We start from the raw sequence: 18,861 nt of genomic DNA, 5'->3' as shown, positions 1-18,861 counted from the left end.
GAGCCTATCTACCTTCTGATAGAGGCCCTCAAGATCGGGTACCATCTCGAGGCTTGTTAATGCGGGGGTTTTTTATCCCCGAAATGTCGTTCAACCGCATAAATTGCACGACATGGTTATAAGACGACTGAGACGATCGCGCTGGTACGTCTTCCCAAAGTGATAATGGCTTAGCCAGTATTTTTAACTGGCTTTTGAGGTGGGCAGATAGTCACCGCTTGCTTCTATATATAGGTTTCTCTTCTCTTTTTTGAGGATTCCGCTATCTTGAGTATAGAGTTCTCCTCTCTGTGTTAGGTTTTTCACTACTTTAACTTGGGAATCCTTGCTCAGATTTTCTGCTCCAATTCTCTAACTTTGCCATAGTTATGGTTGCTGCGCCATGATTCGTCCGGCAAGGAGAAGGGAGTTCCGCCGCTGATCCCTGCTTGGTTGGTGGTGCATCGTCGGAGTCATGCGAGCTGCCTTTAGGACATTTTGCTTCGATGGGGAATTTTCCTACAGAAAAACCTCCCAATGCCTAGGGGTATTGGGAGTATGCTTCGAAGCTTACCTCTCTGATAGAAGAGGAGCATCTTGAGTCAGTGAGAAAAGATTGCGGATGGGGGAAGAAAGTAGTACTGCAGATACCTTCCCCGGAAAAGAGCATTATGGACCGTGCCGAGGGGTTTCTGAACGTATACACGTACCTCTTCACGCTGGGCCCCCTCGATAGGGTTGTGCTCGATTTCTGTCGAAAGTATCGGGCTACCTTGGCTCAGATTCACCCTTCGTTTTGGCGTATAGTACTGACGATGCAATTCTTTGCGGAGGGAGCAGGGCTCGATTTTACACTCAGTCATCTTATCAGGCTGTACCGGCTATTTCGCCATCGAGGCCTACTAACCCTGCGATGCCGATCCACTAGGTCTTTCGTCGTTGACGATGAAGAAGATGGGGACCGGGAATGGATGAGCAGATTTATCCGAGTACGGACTTCTGACATTATCCCGATGGAGATCCTGCCGTTTCCCGAGGAATGGAATTTTGCACGTAAGTGGTACACTTGTGTCTTTGTTGTTTTGCTTGTTTTGTTCATGGCGGAGGCGAGCTCCGTAAATGCGTTTTTCATTCCCTTTCTGCAGCAATTTCATGGACACCCTACGAGGTCCCCGACATGACAGATTGGCTCAGAAGTTGGCGATCCATTCGATCTATGATGGTCGTAAGTGGCGAGACCTGTCTAAGGGCAGATGGGAGGCAAAAAACCACGGTACGTGCTATGCAATTTTGCTCTTTCTTTGGAAAGCATTCCCTTTTTAAGCGCATTGATTCCATCTTTGTAGGTATTGGCGGGTTCTCTGAGGTGAGATCGTGCCTTCTCGGAGAGGGGGAAGAATTATCAGCTTCGGGGCCGAATAATAATAATAAGCGAAAAGAGCCTCCGCAGACTGACGATGCTTATAGAAGGATGTGTCTAGCCCTGAGGCTTAGTGAGGATGCATCACCCGAACCTGCAGCGCCCGAGGCGAGGAACGAAGGTTCTCTGCCGCCGGCTTCTCCTCCCGTCGAAGGTACTTCGAGGGATGCTCAAGGCTGGCGGCCGCATGTATCGAGCGACCGTGTACCGACCGGGAGTGGTTTTACTGGGTTTGATGGAACCAGGCTAGCGGATGTGCGCTCGACTTTTGAGGAAGCTCAGCGGCTCTACTCTGAGGTGAGCTTTGGCGGTGTTGATTCCTTGGTTTTTGCAACTTTTATTCTTTTATTGAGTTTTTCCTTCATAGGCTTTAAACAAGCTCAAATCTGAGCTGCTTCATCGTGAGGTCGGGCTGCAGAAAGCCGTGGATAGGGAAAAAACCTTAGGCTCCTTTGCGATGACAAGGAGGATGAGTTGGCACACTTGTGGTATGAGGCGAGTCGAAGCTTGAACTATGAAAGCTACCTTGAAGAGCAGGCAAATTTTGTTCTAAGGGGTGCATGTTCCCTTTTCTATCCCAGAGGCTGATGTTTCGTTTATTCTAGTTGTAGAAGAAGTTGGAGAGCCTGGAATTCCTCGAGAGTGAAATTGCCCAAATTAAGTGTCAGTGCGATGAATTGAAGGCTCGGGTGGATGCTCAGGTTGTGGCGGAAAAGGCCGCTTTGTCCAAAGCTTCCGCCTTCGAAGCGCAACTTCGCGTAGCTCATGAATACAGCTTGGTCCGAGCAGACATGATATCAAGCCTCAAGTATGAGCTTCAGAAGGTGAAGGTCGAAGTTGTGGATGCCCGGGCCGAAGCCGTAATGAGCCGAACTAAGGCCGATAAAAAAGTGGTCGTTTATTTGAAGGATGCTGCCGATGCTCGAGCTGATCTGAGGAGGGCTCTTAACTGTAAGGGCAGAAGCAAGGAGTATGCTCGATGCATATCTCGAAGGGAAACCCTCAAGGAGATTCATGCTAGGGGATTTGACCTCTCGGAAGAGGTAAAGCAGGCAAAGGCGGATGAGTCTGACGCTAAGTCCTTTCTGTCCGATGCTGATGATAGCGAGAAAGAGGCCGACGGGCCATAGTCCCCGAGGAGGACATAGATTAGGCCTTCCTTTTCCGATTCTGTGTATAGTGCTTTCAAGGAACATTGTAAATGGAGTTTGTATTTTTCGCATATATGTATCAAGGAAGCCTTGCGGCTTCATTTTTCATGCACTTCCCTTCGCTTCGAGGTTTGTCAGTCGTTAGCCAGATGAACTGATCTTTGGAAGAAGAACCCTTAGGTCTATTGTACGGCCCCGGGCTTCGTTCCGGTGGCCCAGTAGGCTCTTACGTGTTTGGTCGGGACGACCTTTAGTGTAAGCCGGCGTTTAAGCTCTTATGCTTTTGTTCTTAGGCATATGTGGTTAATTGTTTCGAGTTCAGTCTCCGAGTCGGGTTTCTACTCGAGCCTATTGACCCTTAAGTTTTTGATTTTAAGGCTGGCCCTTAGGCTCTTACACGATTGGTCGGTACGGCCTTTTACATGGTATGGCGGCAGTGGTTCTTATGCTTTAGGTCGGTACGACCTTTTATACGAGTTGGCGGCAGCGACTCTTACGCTTTAGGTCGGTACGACCTTTTATGTCAGCTGGCGGCAGTGGCTCTTACGCTTTAGGTCGGTACGACATTTTATATGAGCTGGCGGCAGTGGCTCTTACGCATTAGGGTCGGTACGACCTCTAATATAGGCTTTATTCTTCCCTCGTTAAGGATTTTTGAATTTGCATTTGCCTGACTCTTCGACGGTTCGGTAAAACCTCGATTGCGAGTCGTTACATGGCAGTGATCGAGCACCTCGGGAGGTCTTGCTCGGTGGCTGAGTGTTTCAAAGCCTATAGTTCTAGAGCTGACATGGTCGAAGCCCCTTTGCTTGTGTCGAGGGTATCCTGTTTTAACCAGTTCGTTTCGAAGTAATTGAAGGCTTGCGATTTTGTAGCAACGGTCGGGAGTCCCCAAGTCGCGTTAGTTTGGCTGGTACAGCCTTGTGGCCATAGTCGTTGTGTTTGGCCGGAGCCTTTCAGTCCCCGAGTGAAGTAGTTTCGGCATCTATATCGAGGGTATGCCTTTAGGGGTCTTATAAGTTCGATATATTGCCTTAACTTTAAGATCGGGATTTGTGCCTTTTGTATGGTCTTATAAATTTTTACATGCCTTTGAGGTCTTACAGCTTTGGTTACTTAGTAGAAGTATGGTTCATGCCTTGCCTGAGGTCTTACAGGTTTGGTTACTTGGTACAAGTATGGTTCAGGCCTTGCTTGAGGTCTTACAAATTTGATATTGCCTAGGTCTTATGAATTTTTACATGCCTTCGAGGTCTTACAGTTTTGATATTGCCTTATGGAGGTCTTACGCGTTCGAGGTTGCCCGCATGGGGCCTTATAGCCTTGGGTTTTTGACAGATCAATGGGGACGGCAGTTGGCGGCAGTTCCCAAGTGATCAAAAATTTCTTGGCTCGAGAGCCATTCTCTGTAAACTTGGTATTGCCTCATTGGGAGCTTACGAATTCTGGATTTCCAACCCGGAGGTCATGTAGCCTTGAGTTTTTGACGCCAGTCCCCGAGTGTTTGGGACGCTTTTTGGATTCTGGAGCCGTTTTTGCAATGTTAACGTTGCCTCATTGAGGGCTTAGCTTCGAGTTTTTGATGCCAGTCCCCGAGTGTTAGGGATATTTTGGGCCCTGGAGCCATTTTTGTAAGAAGTGGCGAACTTCTTTGAAACGCGAAATGCTTTGATGGAGGGGAAAGTATTCTTTGATTACTTGGAACAAGTATACATGTCTTCACCATCTAGGGCTTGGCATGGACACGGTTCGTTCGACCGTTTGGCCTGGTACATCATTTTCCTATCGAGACCCCGTTCAGCACACCTTGGCTTCTCCGAGGAGGTGACCTTTCGGGGGGATGCCCCTCAGTATTCGAGGTTGATTGAAGAGAAGCCTTGAATACTTTGTTGAGCCTTCATTAGGTAGCATATAGATGTTGCCTCATTAAAAACCTTGTTGGTAAAAACCCTTCTTGGACAAAACCCGATCGAAGGAAAAGAGTGCAACGCATGCTTTCGAAACCTAAGGCCTTCAGGTTGGAAAGCGCTTTGGTAGCATTTATCGAGTGCCTACGTACATGGTTAGAGCAAAGCCTGAACGAAAAAGGGAGATGACCACACCTTAGTGCCGGCGATGCCTTGAGTCTTGATATGCTTCGATTGTTTGCCTTGAGGACGCGGTACGGTCCGTTACTTGTTTTAGTCGGGTGTAACCGGAAGTATAGCTTGTTATTGCTATTTTACTGTTTGCTTATCCTTTGGCTCCTTCGACGATGGAGTTATCGGTGCCGATGCCACATCGTGCACCGCAAACATCTCTTTTGCTGCATGCTATTCTCCGTAGACGGTTTTTATCCCGTCCTTTGTCGGGAACTTCATCATTTGATGGAGGGTGGACGGTACTGCCCTCATGCAGTGTATCCACGGCCTTCCGAGCAAGGCGTTATACCTCATATCTCCTTCGATGACATGAGATTTGGAATTTTGGGTTGTCCCAGCCACGTTGACCGGGAGGGTGATTTATCCTTTGGTCATTTTGCTTGCCATGTTGAATCCCTTGAGGACTCGAGAGGCGGGCACGATCTGGTCGAGCAGTCCAATCTGCTCCACCACCCTCGACCTGATGATGTTGGCTGAGCTACCTGGATCCACAAGCACACGCTTAATTTGAAATGTATTTACAAACAAAAAAAAATTACCAATGCGTCGTTATGGGGCTGAGATAGAGCCTCGATGTCCTCGTCGTTGAATGTGAGGGTGTCCTCGGGTATGTAACCTCGAGTTCACTTCTCCCTGGTGATGGAAATTTTTGTTCTCCCGACCATGGGTTCTTGTGGAGCATCGATACCTCCGAAGATCATGTGGATGACATGTTGTGGCTCACTTGTTTCACTCTTCTTGGTCGCCTCTCTTTCCTGGAACTGATTATTGGCTCGGTCGCTGAGGAATTCTCGGAGGTGACCTTTGCTGAGTAGTCGGGCTACTTCTTCCCGGAGTTGTCGGCAATCCTCGATCTTGTGACCATGTGTGTTGTGAAATTCACACACTAAGTTATGGTTCCTTTGCGAAGGATCTGATTGTACAGGCCTTGGCCACCTGGTGTCTTTGATTTTACTGATGGCGAATACGATGTCTGATATGTCGACGTTGAAATTGTATTCCGACATGCGGGGTGCCTCCGTCGGCCCTATGTGCCCATCGAATCTAGCTCTGCTAACTAGTCCTCGAGGGTTTTGACCTTGATCTAGCCTTCGATCGTTGCGGGGTATGTTGCGCCTTGGGCGTTTCTTCTATCTTCAGTGTATGGTTGGTATCTTTCTTTGTTTGTCTTTGGCTCGTTCGTCGGAAGCCTGCTAGGATATACCGAGCCCGAGGGGGCTCCCAGTTGGTCGTCTTCGACCCTGATCTTTGATTGGTATCGGTTGTGGACATCCGACCAGGTCACAGCGGGATATTCGACTAAGTTCTGCTTCAGCTACTTCGAAGCTACCGAGCTCCGCTCGTTCAAATCTTGAGTGAAGGCCTGCACTGACCAGTCGTCGAAGACCGGCGGTAGTTCCATTCGTTCCATTTAGAAGAGAGATACGAATTCTCGCAGCATCTCGTTATCTCTTTGCTTGATTTTGAAAACGCCGGATTTTCTTGTAGCTACCTTGATGGCACCAGCATGTGCCTTTATGAACGAATCTGCCAGCATGGCAAACGAATCTATCGAGTGTGGGCTAAGTTGTGGTACCACATCATCGCTCCCTTTGAGATCGTCTCTCCAAATTTCTTCAGTAGGATGGATTCGATCTCGTCGTCCTTCAGGTCGTTGCCTTTTACTACACAAGTGTAAGCAGTGGCGTGCTCATTGGGGTCCGAGGTTCCGTTGTACTTCGGAAGGTCGGGCATTCTGAACTTCTTTGGAATGGGTTTTGGAGCCGCTTCCTGTGGGAACGGCTTTTGCACGAACTTCTTGGAGTCGACACCTTTCAGGATCGGGGGTGCGCCCGGGATTTGATCGACCCTAGTACTGTAGGTCTCCACCTTCTTGTCGTTGACTTCTATCTTTTTCTCGCCCGATTCGACCCTCTTTGTGAGGTCCTCGAGCATTTTTATGGGTTTTGACCCGAAATCAAAGATCTTGGGCAAGAAAAAGTGTGAAAGATAACTTGTGTTATGTAGAAAACCAGCAAGAAAACAATCACTATTATTTTTAGCCCCAAGGTGGGCGCCAAACTGTTTACCTTGAAAATGGTAATAACAATTAGATTTGATTTTGTGGTTCTAAAAATATGTGATCTATTTTTATGCTAGTTGTTAAGCAGTAGATGCTAAGTGACGAGATTAGAAAATAATATAAGATATTGAAGATGGCTTTAGAAACCAAACCAAACGGTTGAGAATCGGTGCCTCGAGCTAGCGCGTGCGGGGCCTCGATACCAAGTTAGATGCCTGACTAAGGGCGGTCGATGGAGGATTAACAACTATTAGGGTTGTGATTGCGGCTCTTTATGACCAATAACGAGCAATAAATGAAGAACGATTAATGATATACACAATAAATATAAATAAAGCAATAAATGTAAGCAACAGAGCCAAATAGAGAGTATGTTTAAGTTAGAGAGCAGAAAGAATGTTCTTGTATTGAATGAAGTATCTTGTGTTTTTGAGATGTGTCTTTACAAAATGACAGGGATCCCCTTTTTATATAAGGAGGGAAATCCCATCATAGTACATGAATAATTATTACAAAGATACATAGCTGGAACAACTAAACACTAGTCTGGTACAGATACCAGACTAGTGTTTCCCTTGGCAGGCTTTGTCTGATCGCACGCCTTGGGAACTTCCCGCTGGTGCGTCGCAGCAGTTGGCTTGCACTGCCTCGAGGTCGATCATTACGAACCCTCGGGGGCGAGCTTCAAGCTAGAATTCGAGCCTCCCGGGGGTGGTCTCCCTGAGGCGCTCTAATGATCGCGAAATCGAGCCCTCTGATTTTTACCGAATACAATAAGTATTCCTCTTAATCTCAAATCAATGGGTTTTTTTCTTTTAAATCCGAGAAACTTGGGTCTTAGAGGGAATTTTAGGTTGAGATCAAATTCAATTTACATCTCTTTTTATTAGATCAAATTCAATTTAAATATAATTTAAATCTCTTTACTATTAAATTATGATGAAAATTTCATAAGTATTGCTAACAAAAATATGAGATTTATGATTTTGATTTTTGAGAACTTGTAGTTTATTTAATTCTATATCTATGGGGTATAATTTATCTATTGAAGATTTTTTTTCTTAAGTTTCTTATCTTGATTAGTGCAATTCCCTTATTGAAGATGTTATGCGTAAACTTATTTTTAATATAAAGAAAAAAGATGTAATTCTCTAGTGAAAAAATATTGGTTTTACTTGTTTTGTTAAAATAAAGCTATGATTCCTTATGAAAATGCTAATTACGTTTGTTTCTTGATATTTGAGATGTAATTTACATATTTACAAATAAAAAATACCTATTAAGTTGACCCGATGAATTAAAAAAAATCGAATAAACTTCCCTAACAAACTGAGTATTAGTCATTACAAAGTGTACACTATATGACACTTATCATGTTCAAATCCTAGATCCGCCTCTGATGATAAACGTAAAAATTTTTTACACGATAAGTGTAATTTAACCTGTGAATTAGGTACTATTATCATCTGCTTAAGATAGTCAAATATATATCTATACTCTATACTATATTAAAAGCACGAAGGCCCTTAGCGAAATATCGTTCGCCTTTTTTACCCTTTAAAATAGAATTTACAATGGACAAAATATAGTCATTTAATTATTTTTCTAATATTTATGAGACATTAATTAAACATTGTATATTTACTTCCTTATAATTTGAACTATATAAAACTTCTAATATTTAGAAATTTAATTCACCTAAGGATTTTATATCGTTAAATTTTTTAATATGGTATCCAAATCAGTCTAGAACTTTTTACCTCTAATAAATATGCCTAAAAGTACTTCTAATATGGTAATACGAGATAATTATAGTTTTTCTCTCTTCTTCAATCTCTCTTGCCCTTATTCAGTTATACTCTTTTCTTTCTAATAGCCTTTCACGAGAGATACACTTTTAGTTTTTTTTTTCTCCATTTTAGCTTCTTATTTTAGTTGTTGGAGTCGTATTTTCAAGTAAATTTGTTAGAAATTTATGATGCATTGATTTTTTTGTAGAAGAGATTCAGATTCTCGAATTTAGTCAATTTTATTTTTGAGTTGTTTTTTAAATCCAATTGTATGCAATTATATTAATTTCATAATTTGTTGGGAATATTGCTGAGTATTTAGTTAGAAATCCTTTATTAGAGATGGATTATTTTATTTTGATTAGAAGTTAATTTTGCTACAGGTTTAGAAGAAATCTACCTGCAGATTGTAGGAGTTCAACAAGCACTTTGCATTGGTGCATTACGGCAAGTAAAGGACTTATCATCTTGTATGCCAATTAAATTTATATCATAAATTGCAATTAGTTTCTTCAAACTATAATACTTATTTTCATCTTGGTGTTCTTCTGCCGCATATTTTCATGCAAATACGATTATGCCTTCCAAAAAGTCATTTCAATTGAAGACTTTATTTATGATATGTAGTGATTCTTATTCTTTGAGATTTATAAAGAATTGTCATTTTTTTTAACATGTCGTGCATGGGTAATTCTTCACCTAATTGATTTTTAACTATTTGAAATAGAATTCTTATTGAATAAAATATAATTAAATATTTAAAATTTGATATGAGCTAATTAATATTATTTATCTTTTTAAGTTTGCAACCGCACAGCCTATTATTTTTTGGCAATATTATTTATACACATGATTTGCAACATTATACCATTATTATAATCTATCTTCTATAATATACTAAAAGCACGAAGGCCCTAAGCGAAATGTCGTTTGCCATCCTTTTAAAATAGAGTTTATAATGAACAAAATATCATTTGATTATTTTCCTAATATTTGGCAATAGTTATTTTAATTGATTTCCTACTATTTAGGAGTAGTTACCTTTTAGATTTAGTTTTTTTTTGTTTGTTTGTTAATGAACTAGGAAATTTCGTATATTTTGACATAAGTAAATTTTTTTACTCTTAGTTATTTAATTGTTATATAAATTATTTTCTTATTTGTTGTAATTTTGAGGATTAGTGATATAAATCTTGTGAGTACAAACAATTTTATAATACACCTAAAATAATTTAATTGATCGCTGCATAATAAAGTTCGTAGAATTTAAATATGCATTCTTTGTAGTGAGTACAACTTTTGGTAACTGAAAAAGAAATATGATAACTTATGAAATTTATTTGGTGCAATTATAAAAGTATACATTTTCTTAAGTTGAGAATAATGGTACTTAATGTACTGAGCGTAACTTTCGTTTTTTTGTATAAGTTTTTTTTTTTATTGGGTTAGCTATATATGGTAAATTCTTTTTATGTTTACGATTTTACACTTTATTTTATAACTCAAGTTTTAATTATGTTATATCTATATTTAATAAGATAGGGTACACGCGCAACGCGCGTACCCTAAGACTAGTATATATACACACTAATCCACCTAGCTGGAAATAAAAGTTTGGGATTTACTATAAAATCCTAAGATCTGCCTCTACTATCTCGTTACTTGACAGCTCGTCTAGCTAACTTTGCACAATGCAAGGCAGAGCTCCCTAAGTTGAAGTAGTCATCACCACAAAAACTTTTAAGGATATATTGAGAAAATTTGACCTGACAACCATTTTTTTCGATATACACTCATATGTAATAATAGTACGATTTTTAAGCTTATCCAAACAAAGAAAAACAATGAAATCAATTGCATGCATGCACGCACGCGGAGAATCAGTCAAAACAGTGGTGAAAATCCATAAAAATTCAGCTGCAAACTGCACTAATAGAGAACTAACTAAACAAAATTATATTGAGAGTCTGAATTGACATTTTGAACATGAAGATGAAAAAAGATAAGCTTATAGAGCTGAAAAGAGCAGTGGATATAGTGGATGCTCATTCACATAATATTGTAGCCCTCCATTCCAATTACCCTTTTCTCAAGTGCCACTTGCGATGCTTTATATAATGCACCCTATACCCTCAATTTCAAGGTCTATTTCTTATCACACATGTTAGCTTTTTTATAACAATTTTTTGAATTAACCTTTTGGAGCATGCTGTATAACGTCATTGTTATGATATGTTAAACATAGGTTACAATATTTCGAGGCGGATCTAGCATGGGTTATGTGGGTTAAATTGAATTAATCGTTTTTAGCTCAAATTATGTCTGCACATGTAAAAAAATTACAATAACGCAATATACTTTTTTCATATAATAATAGTAAATTTTAACTTGTAATAGTAGCTCAGTTAAGAAGGGGAGCCATATTAAGGTGTATGATAGCAGTCATTATTTCTAAAAATACTGAATTCACCTCTAGTCACAATATAATGTCAGGTCGCTCCAGCTTGATCACCAAATTCTAATGATAAGGATACTAAGTGGTCAGTAGAATTTAATGGTTTTTTGATTAAATAGAGATAATCTGCCTGCTTATTCCATTACTAGGGAATTGGTTTGGGCTTCGAGTTGTGGCTATCTCATTGATTGTGATATCACAGTAGTTCAATTTACTTTGTGTTGCTTAGCAATTAACTGAGCCAAGTATTGCGAATGGGTATGTTGATTTAAGTTAGGAAGCTGAGAAGTTTTAGGGTACAGCAATTATGAGGATAAATAAAAGGGTTTTTTATGAGGGTTAATGGCTTTTAGTCTTGAAAGTTGTTGGAAACACTTTGGCTGGAAAATCAAATCACTGGTAAAAAATTAAAACTATACGTTTCTTGTTGCACGGCTTTTTTTCACAACATAACTTCTTCCAAAAATTGAAATTAATTGTTCTGATATTGCAATCACTTCCACTGTTACTGGCTAAGGACATGTGCAAATGTGTTCCTGTCTTTACTTATGTTAGCTTATCATTCATTGATCTAGTTCTTGAACATTTATGTTTTTTGCTCTTTAAGGGGTCGTTTGGTTTGAATACGGCTTATGCCGGGATAAGTTATACCGGTATAAGTTATGCGGGGATTGTTTTTTATCTATTGTTTGGTATGTTGTATTAAATATGACAATTGCATAATTTGTAAGAATAATGTATAAGTTATACCGGTGCTAATTACCCCACCCTCTATAAGGTATAAGTTATCCCGGTGTTAATTTTAATCCTGGGATAACTTATACCTGGTTTGCTAACCAAACGAAGTATTAAGATGGTATTAAATTTTTATACCAGCACTATACCTTCTTATGCCTCATACCAAACGACCCCTAAGAGTTTTTCTTACAACTCTCTTTGTTTTTCTTGTAGAGAGGCCTGAGGGAACTGACAGAACTGTATGGCCCAAGCTTAAGCTTAAGCTTAGGTTTGCATACTGTTCTAGAAACTCGCCGGAGCTTAGGCTTGGAGCAGAGCGCTATTACTTGCTTCAGGGCTGCAAGAGTATCTACCATACTTATTGATGATGGAATTGAATTGGATAAAATGGTTGATATTGAATGGCACAAAAAAGTTGTGCCAATCGTTGGTAGAATACTGCGAGTTGAACATCTAGCTGAAAAAATTCTTGATAAGGTAATGTACAAATCATTTTGTAGTATATTGCGTTGAGTTTAACTTTTGTACATCGCCAGCTATCAGGTCACCTTAAAACCAAAAATCAATTGCAGATAAATTTTTATAACAAAGTATAGACTAGCAACCTGCTAGTTACCTACACTTCTTTTTTTAACTGACAGTCTACACTGACAATGTACAACTTTTACGAGGGTATAACCTGCTAGTGTTGTTTAGCCTGCTCTTTCACCATTTAGTGCCTCTCATTTAATAGAAAACGAGCCAAGATAGATGTATCTTATTTAAAACATTATATGGTCTTTGCTCTTTTTCAATAGGGTTGCTTCCCTCCTTGCTTGTATTTGCCTCTTTGCTTATGTGTCGGATCCTCCAAAAGTAGTGTATTTTTGGAGGATCCGACATGGGTGTAGCAACATTTGGAGAGTCCACGCAACATAGATTTGTCCGTGCTTTGCCTTAGAATTTGATTAATGTAAAAGGTTCTCTTGTAGACTGATAGTTCTAAGATTAGATGACCATTCATGAGGACGATATTTTATCAAACATTTTGTGCGATCATAAGATAGTCTTGGCATTGCTACTAGTGGAAGTTACAGTTTTCATATTGCGGATTACAGGTTTTTAAGATAATAAAGAAAAGATAGACATGAAATAGTACCAAAGTTTTGGCATTCCCCTATGAATTAAAAACGATATTGGTAGGACCTTGGGAAGAGAGGAAAATGCGAGCTAAAAGAATAATGAATGAACATATCCATGAACTAATGGGAAAATAATGAGCAAATTTTTTTAATCTCTTTTAAAGTAATGCCATAATCGACTTGAATCTTCGATCCATCTGGAAAAGACCTGAATTTGTAGGCTCGCATATATAAAGAGGTAGTATAGGACAATATCATGTTTCATGTAGAACTATTTCTACTGCATGATTCATTGTCCAATTCTTTTACAGTATTAAATTACTGATGGCTCTTTTGCTTTTAACGACTATGATGAAGTGGAGGGGCTTGAAGTTCTTGCATTGTTTGGGGTTGGTTGTTGTGACTATTGATATCACTTCCACAAGAATATTCTGTCTTTGTTATCTCTTTGTACCCCTATAGTTTAGATCTGATTATCTCTTTCTCCTGTTCTGTTCTATCCTAGGCTGCAGATGGAACAACATGGACACTGGATTCATTCATGGAGATTTTCACTAAGGAGCTGAAGTCATATCCTTTGAATTATGAGTCAATATATTCCAGAGTAGTTCAAAACATGTTTCTTTTGATCTGTAAAAAGTTATGCTTTCGGTATGTTTTTCCTATTCGTTTCACACAGTAGCTGATAATGTTGTTGCATTTAAAAGCATGGTTGCATGTCGTAGCGGCCTTGCAATTAATACAGAAGTCACTCAAAAAGAGGCAGAGGAGGGCCTGAGTGATGTTTTACGCGGTGAGTTGCAAGACTCGGGTTGTAATGCATCATGATTGAGCAGCTGATTCTAATAGTTCCTGTCTTTCCAGCTGGGAATCCCATCAGAATCTCAAACAAGAGCTTCATTGATTATATATTTATCCATGCGTTGGAGGTCGCTCAAAGTTATGACTTGCCAATGCAGATACACATGGGGTAACCAAAATAATGTTTTATATAGATAGCTTTGATTCTCATTTTCTTTCTAGCTTGTCACGGTATTTGATTGAGTCGACAGTCTTTAAGCCCTTTGTTATTGTAGTATATTCCCAGTCCTTATAAGAAACATTGTTATGTTTCTTCATTTCAGTTTCGGGGACAAGGATTTTGATATGATGCTTGCTAATCCCCTTTATCTTCACAATCTTCTTGAGGATAAGAGATTCACTAATAGCCGATTAGTGCTTTTGCACGCGTCCTACCCATTCTCAAAGGAAGCTTCACATCTGGCTTCTGCATACCCTCAAGTAAGATCTTTAATCCTCTATCTGAAACTATTAACATGTACACCTGCCAAATTTGAGACTTTTTCACATCTATTGTTAATGATGAAGTATTTTGCTTGTGTCTCTGTAACATGTCCATTGTCTTCTGTGATAGGTATATCTTGACTTTGGGTTTGCAATTCCTAAACTTAGCTTCCATGGGATGATATCCTCATTGAAAGAACTCCTGAAACTTGCTCCGATGAATAAGGTTGTTCATGTACTTAAAGATACATTGTTTTTCAGTTCAGGCTACAGTTTCCATATTCTTAGTTTGACTACTCTTTCAAACATCATTAAAGAGCAAATGTTTTCCCTTTCTAATGTTTGGATATCAACAGGTTATGTTCAGCACTGATGCCATCGCGTTTGCTGAAGCCTTTTATTTAGGTTTGTCCAGAATTATTCTTATTATCCTTAAAGTATGACATGACAAGCATTTGTTACTGTTGGCTTTCACAAGATAAAAAATTTAAAGTTTGCTTCAGCTAATCTGAAATACCTACTAAATCTGGCTAGCTAAGAAGTAGAAACACTTATGACAGGATGTCGTGTCCTTCTCTCACACTTCGTCTAACACAATTTTGTTAGAATTTGGACAATATAAGATAAATGTTTGACTTTGTCCATGTTTTTCTGGTGTTTGATTGTCGACATGTGTGTCGAGGATGTACCGGAAACAACCTCTCTATCTTGGGTAAGGTCTGAGTGCACATTACCCTCCCAGACCCCACTTGTGGGATTGCACTAGGTTTGTTGTTGTTGTTGTTGCTGTTGATTGTCGACATGTGTCTTTACTTATCCTGAATGTGCTATGCACATTAGGATGATATCAATTTAGGTTGCATAGTCAGATTACACAATAAAGATTTTTAAAATCAGTTGAGAAACAATCGAATAGGAAGTAGAAGGAAAAAAGAGGATACTGAACAGTGTCTATGGGAAGATAATGAATATAGACAATTAGTGATAGACTAACAAGGTTGCGGTAGAGTGGTAACTACTCCTTCATCCTTAACCAGAAGTTTCAGGTTCGAGCCCTGGGTATGGAGTCGCCTTTGTTAGGAAACGTTTTACCCCAATGTAGACTTCCTGCCATGAATCCAGATTTAATTGGGCCTCAGTGTGTGTACCGGACACCGGGTGGGAACCAAAGAAAAAAAAGAGACAATTGGTGATATATAGTGTTAGAAAAACTTACAACTACGTAGGGATGGCAATTGGGGCGGGGCGGGGCAGGGCAGGGCAGGGCAAAATATTATTTTTGAAAAAGATTGATGGGTTAGGGCAGGGCAGGGCAAGGTATAGAGCTGCTGAAATTGCTTAACAGTGTACATCTTGTTTTAGAAATTTGAAGCTTCAAGCTTCAGCTTTGAACAAGAATTCCCAGGAAGATTATTAAGAAGATTCATATATTATGTTGCTCCTAATAGCGAATACTAGCTTTAACTTTCAAAATCTTAGTGGGTCAAGGCTTGCCCCGCCCCACCCCAATTGCCACCTCTATAAGTATGTCTACAACACATTTATACTTCAGAATTAGACTATACCTCAGTTATTAGACACAGATATGCTCCTTAAATTGTGTATAGAGATATGAATGACATACAAAAATCTACTGTAGGTACATCCGTATTCTGCTCATGTCTTTCCATGAACCATTTTATGAGCAGTGTTCTGTCCACTCCATCCCATGCTACCCAACTGGATTGTTTTACCTATTGGAAAATTGAATTTGTATTTTTAGTTTATTAAACTATTTATTGAGTAACTAAAAGCAATAGTTAATTCTACTTGCTGAGGTGAAAATGTGCTGCAAATTAATATTGCTTGAGGTACATTTTCACTCTGATCAAGTAAGTTATCATAAGGAAAAGGTAAATTATTGCCGAACAATAATATCCAGCTTGAGTTGCATGCTAGATAAATGAGTTCATCTTCTTCCCATCTTGTTATGAGTATAACCTAAACTTGATTTCTAATGCAGGTGCAAAGAGAGCACGTGAAGCAGCATTCTCTGTTCTACGCGATGCGATGGTTGAGGGTGATCTTTCAATTACAAAAGCTGTGGCAGCCGTTAAAGATATATTTGCAGAAAATGCAAAGAAGTTTTACAAATTGCACAAACTTGATGTTTCTTCAAAAGATTCTGATATAGAACCTCATATACCGTCTCCCTTCATTAAGGAAGAGCTACATGGTTCATTAAAGGATTCTTCAACAGATTCTGATGTAGAACCTTGTATATTGTCTTACTTCCAGAGTGAAGAGTTATATGGCTCATCAAAGGATGTTACCCTTGTTCGCATTATTTGGATAGGTGCTTCTGGCCAACATAGATGCCGTGTAAGCTGTACCTTTGTCTTTAAGTTACTGCTTTTGCCTTATGATAACGAATTATTTAATGATATGCTTTATAATACTAAATCTTTGGTCCTCTTTGAGAAAATGCAAAAAGTTTCAATAGCATACAAGCTGGTTAAAGAATTTTCAATGATAGCATCAACAAAAAGATGAAAGGTTGCGTAACCATAATAATCTGAAGACAAATATCTACTCAACTTCGCTGTTTCATCTTACCTCAAATAGGAGGTTGTCATCAGCTAAAACAAAAGATAGTTCTTTATTTTGTGAAATTTGAGAATTTGATTTTGTGAAGCATTGAACACTTTGTAATCATATGTTGTGATTTCAACAAGCTTGCTAGTATTATTCCGCTTTCACTAAGAAAAGGGTGTACGCCGAAGCTATTAATGAGTCCAGCTATGACAATGCTTAGTATCTACTTCTCATTGTTAATTTTTGAATTATGGTTTAAGAAGTTCTTGCAAAGAGTATTTAAATGGATTTCCTTTTAATATTTTGTGGGTGCATTCTGTCTCTTGTGATGCTTTGGCTATGTTGAATATTTGGTTGGCTTATGATTCTTTGAATGTCGAAAATCCTGGTGGACATTATTTCATACCAAATATCTTTAATTGTATCAGATGTATTATTCAGGTTAAGTACAACAAGCTCATTAGTCAGTATAGTTTTCAGCCATTTTGATTACCTTCACTACATGATGTGGCACGTTGTTTGGAACTTCCCTGTTCTGCCAAAGAAAACGTAATGATTTTTTTATTTTGTTCTGCATCATTTGCAGGGTGTTCCACAGCAGCGCTTCTATAGTTTCGTGAAAAAGCATGGTATAGGCTTACCTCGTGCATGTATGGGGATAAGTTCAATATCTGATTATCCCGTAGAGGACACTACTCTCACCTGTTCGGGTCTGTTCACTATTGTTCCTGATTTATCAACCAAATGCAGAATTCCATGGTACTGTTTTGACACCTGTCTATAAGAATATTTACTATTATGTGATATACTCGGAGACATGTTAGAACTGATGGAACATCAAGCTATAAAGTATTTTCTAGATGATTTGTCTAACTTCACACGCACATTGATGTCCATTGCTTTTGTTGTTGTTCCACTTGTCTGCAAAAGCGGATTCAGGATTTAAAATTGATAGGTTCAATCTTCATTTTTTATAGCCAAAACCATTGCTCTTTTGAAATTATGAGTTCAGAATATAATATTTGTTGAAATATTAGAGATCTTTCATATATATACCTGTGCTCTTTGATCATGTTGTTTCCAGGACAGAAAATTTTTCAAACAAGTTTTGATGTGCATCTTTTGATCCAGGGCAAAAGAGCAGGAAATGGTTTTGGCTAACATGTGTACTAAATCTGGTGAACCATGGGAATATTGTCCAAGAGAAGCTTTACGCAGAATCTCTAAAATTTTAAAAGATGAATTCGGTTTGGTACGTTTACAATCTTGCCCAACAAAGAGTTGAAAATGTTATTGGTATGACAGGTATCTACATTTTTCAGGTCATGACTGCAGGCTTTGAAGTTGAATTTTACCTTCTAGAGAGTGTAATAAATTATGTGAGCCATAATATTTTTGTATCTAGTCTTCCATCATATATGTTTCTAGAGCTGTCCTCTATAGAACGTTACACTAAATATGTACAACTGAATCACACAGGAATGACAAAGAAGAATTTGATTCATCGGATCAGTACAGGAAGTGCCATACAGCAGCATTTGATGCTGCATCCCCAATGCTTGAGGAGATGCTCGGTTATCTTCAATCCTTGAATATTACTGTAGATTATGTAAGTTTCTATTTCCTTGAATGTTTGCTTATAAATTTGATGTTTCTCATGTTATCTGCAAACAGTACTGTAGCTAATTAGGAGATTTTAGCATGCATATCCATTTATTCTGCTTGAGTTGAGCTTAGGACTCGAGGTATTTTGTGCTTGCGCTATTGAGAGTATCTTCCATGAGCTTCACCAGATAAATAGAACTAGTTTCTTTGCTTCGATTCTGCCCCTAAAGTTAGCTCCTACTCCTCCTCTCACTGAAAAGGCATATAGTGAGATACATGCTAACTATAGGTAGAAAGCAGGAACCAAATGTAATAGTACATGAAAATATTCGACTTCATATTTAAAGAGTTGAGCTCAACTCAAGGACTTCAGGAAACATGTTGCACTACTATGATATGTGTTTTCAATGACAATTCCTTCTCAAAGTAATATTTGATTTGCATGATACTTAAGATGATGCAATGTTAAAAATACCTCAACCATATGTAAGATTTGTTTTCTGTTCCTAATCCCTCAGCTAATCAAATTGTGCTTATATCC

General features: G+C 39.0%; 1 protein-coding gene across 1 annotated transcript; it reads left to right on the top strand.

Annotated features, from left to right (window-relative positions):
• Positions 1–1,098: 1,098 nt before the first annotated feature.
• LOC109221225 (protein fluG-like) lies at positions 1,099–18,324 on the top strand (the record flags this gene model as incomplete). The annotated part of the gene is given in 18 exon segments (XM_019385687.1): positions 1,099–1,252; positions 1,326–1,696; positions 1,767–1,823; positions 2,011–2,223; positions 2,308–2,369; positions 3,889–4,081; positions 11,950–12,213; positions 13,363–13,427; positions 13,535–13,650; positions 13,722–13,827; positions 13,982–14,138; positions 14,272–14,367; positions 14,498–14,546; positions 16,144–16,502; positions 17,302–17,474; positions 17,847–17,967; positions 18,038–18,094; positions 18,195–18,324. Coding segments are annotated over 18 exon segments (2,619 nt in total).
• Positions 18,325–18,861: the final 537 nt, after the last annotated feature.

The sequence above is a fragment of the Nicotiana attenuata genome, unplaced genomic scaffold, assembly GCF_001879085.1.
Source record: "Nicotiana attenuata strain UT unplaced genomic scaffold, NIATTr2, whole genome shotgun sequence".
Classification (NCBI taxonomy): domain Eukaryota; kingdom Viridiplantae; phylum Streptophyta; class Magnoliopsida; order Solanales; family Solanaceae; genus Nicotiana; species Nicotiana attenuata.
This window is presented reverse-complemented; position numbering and strand designations above follow the sequence as displayed.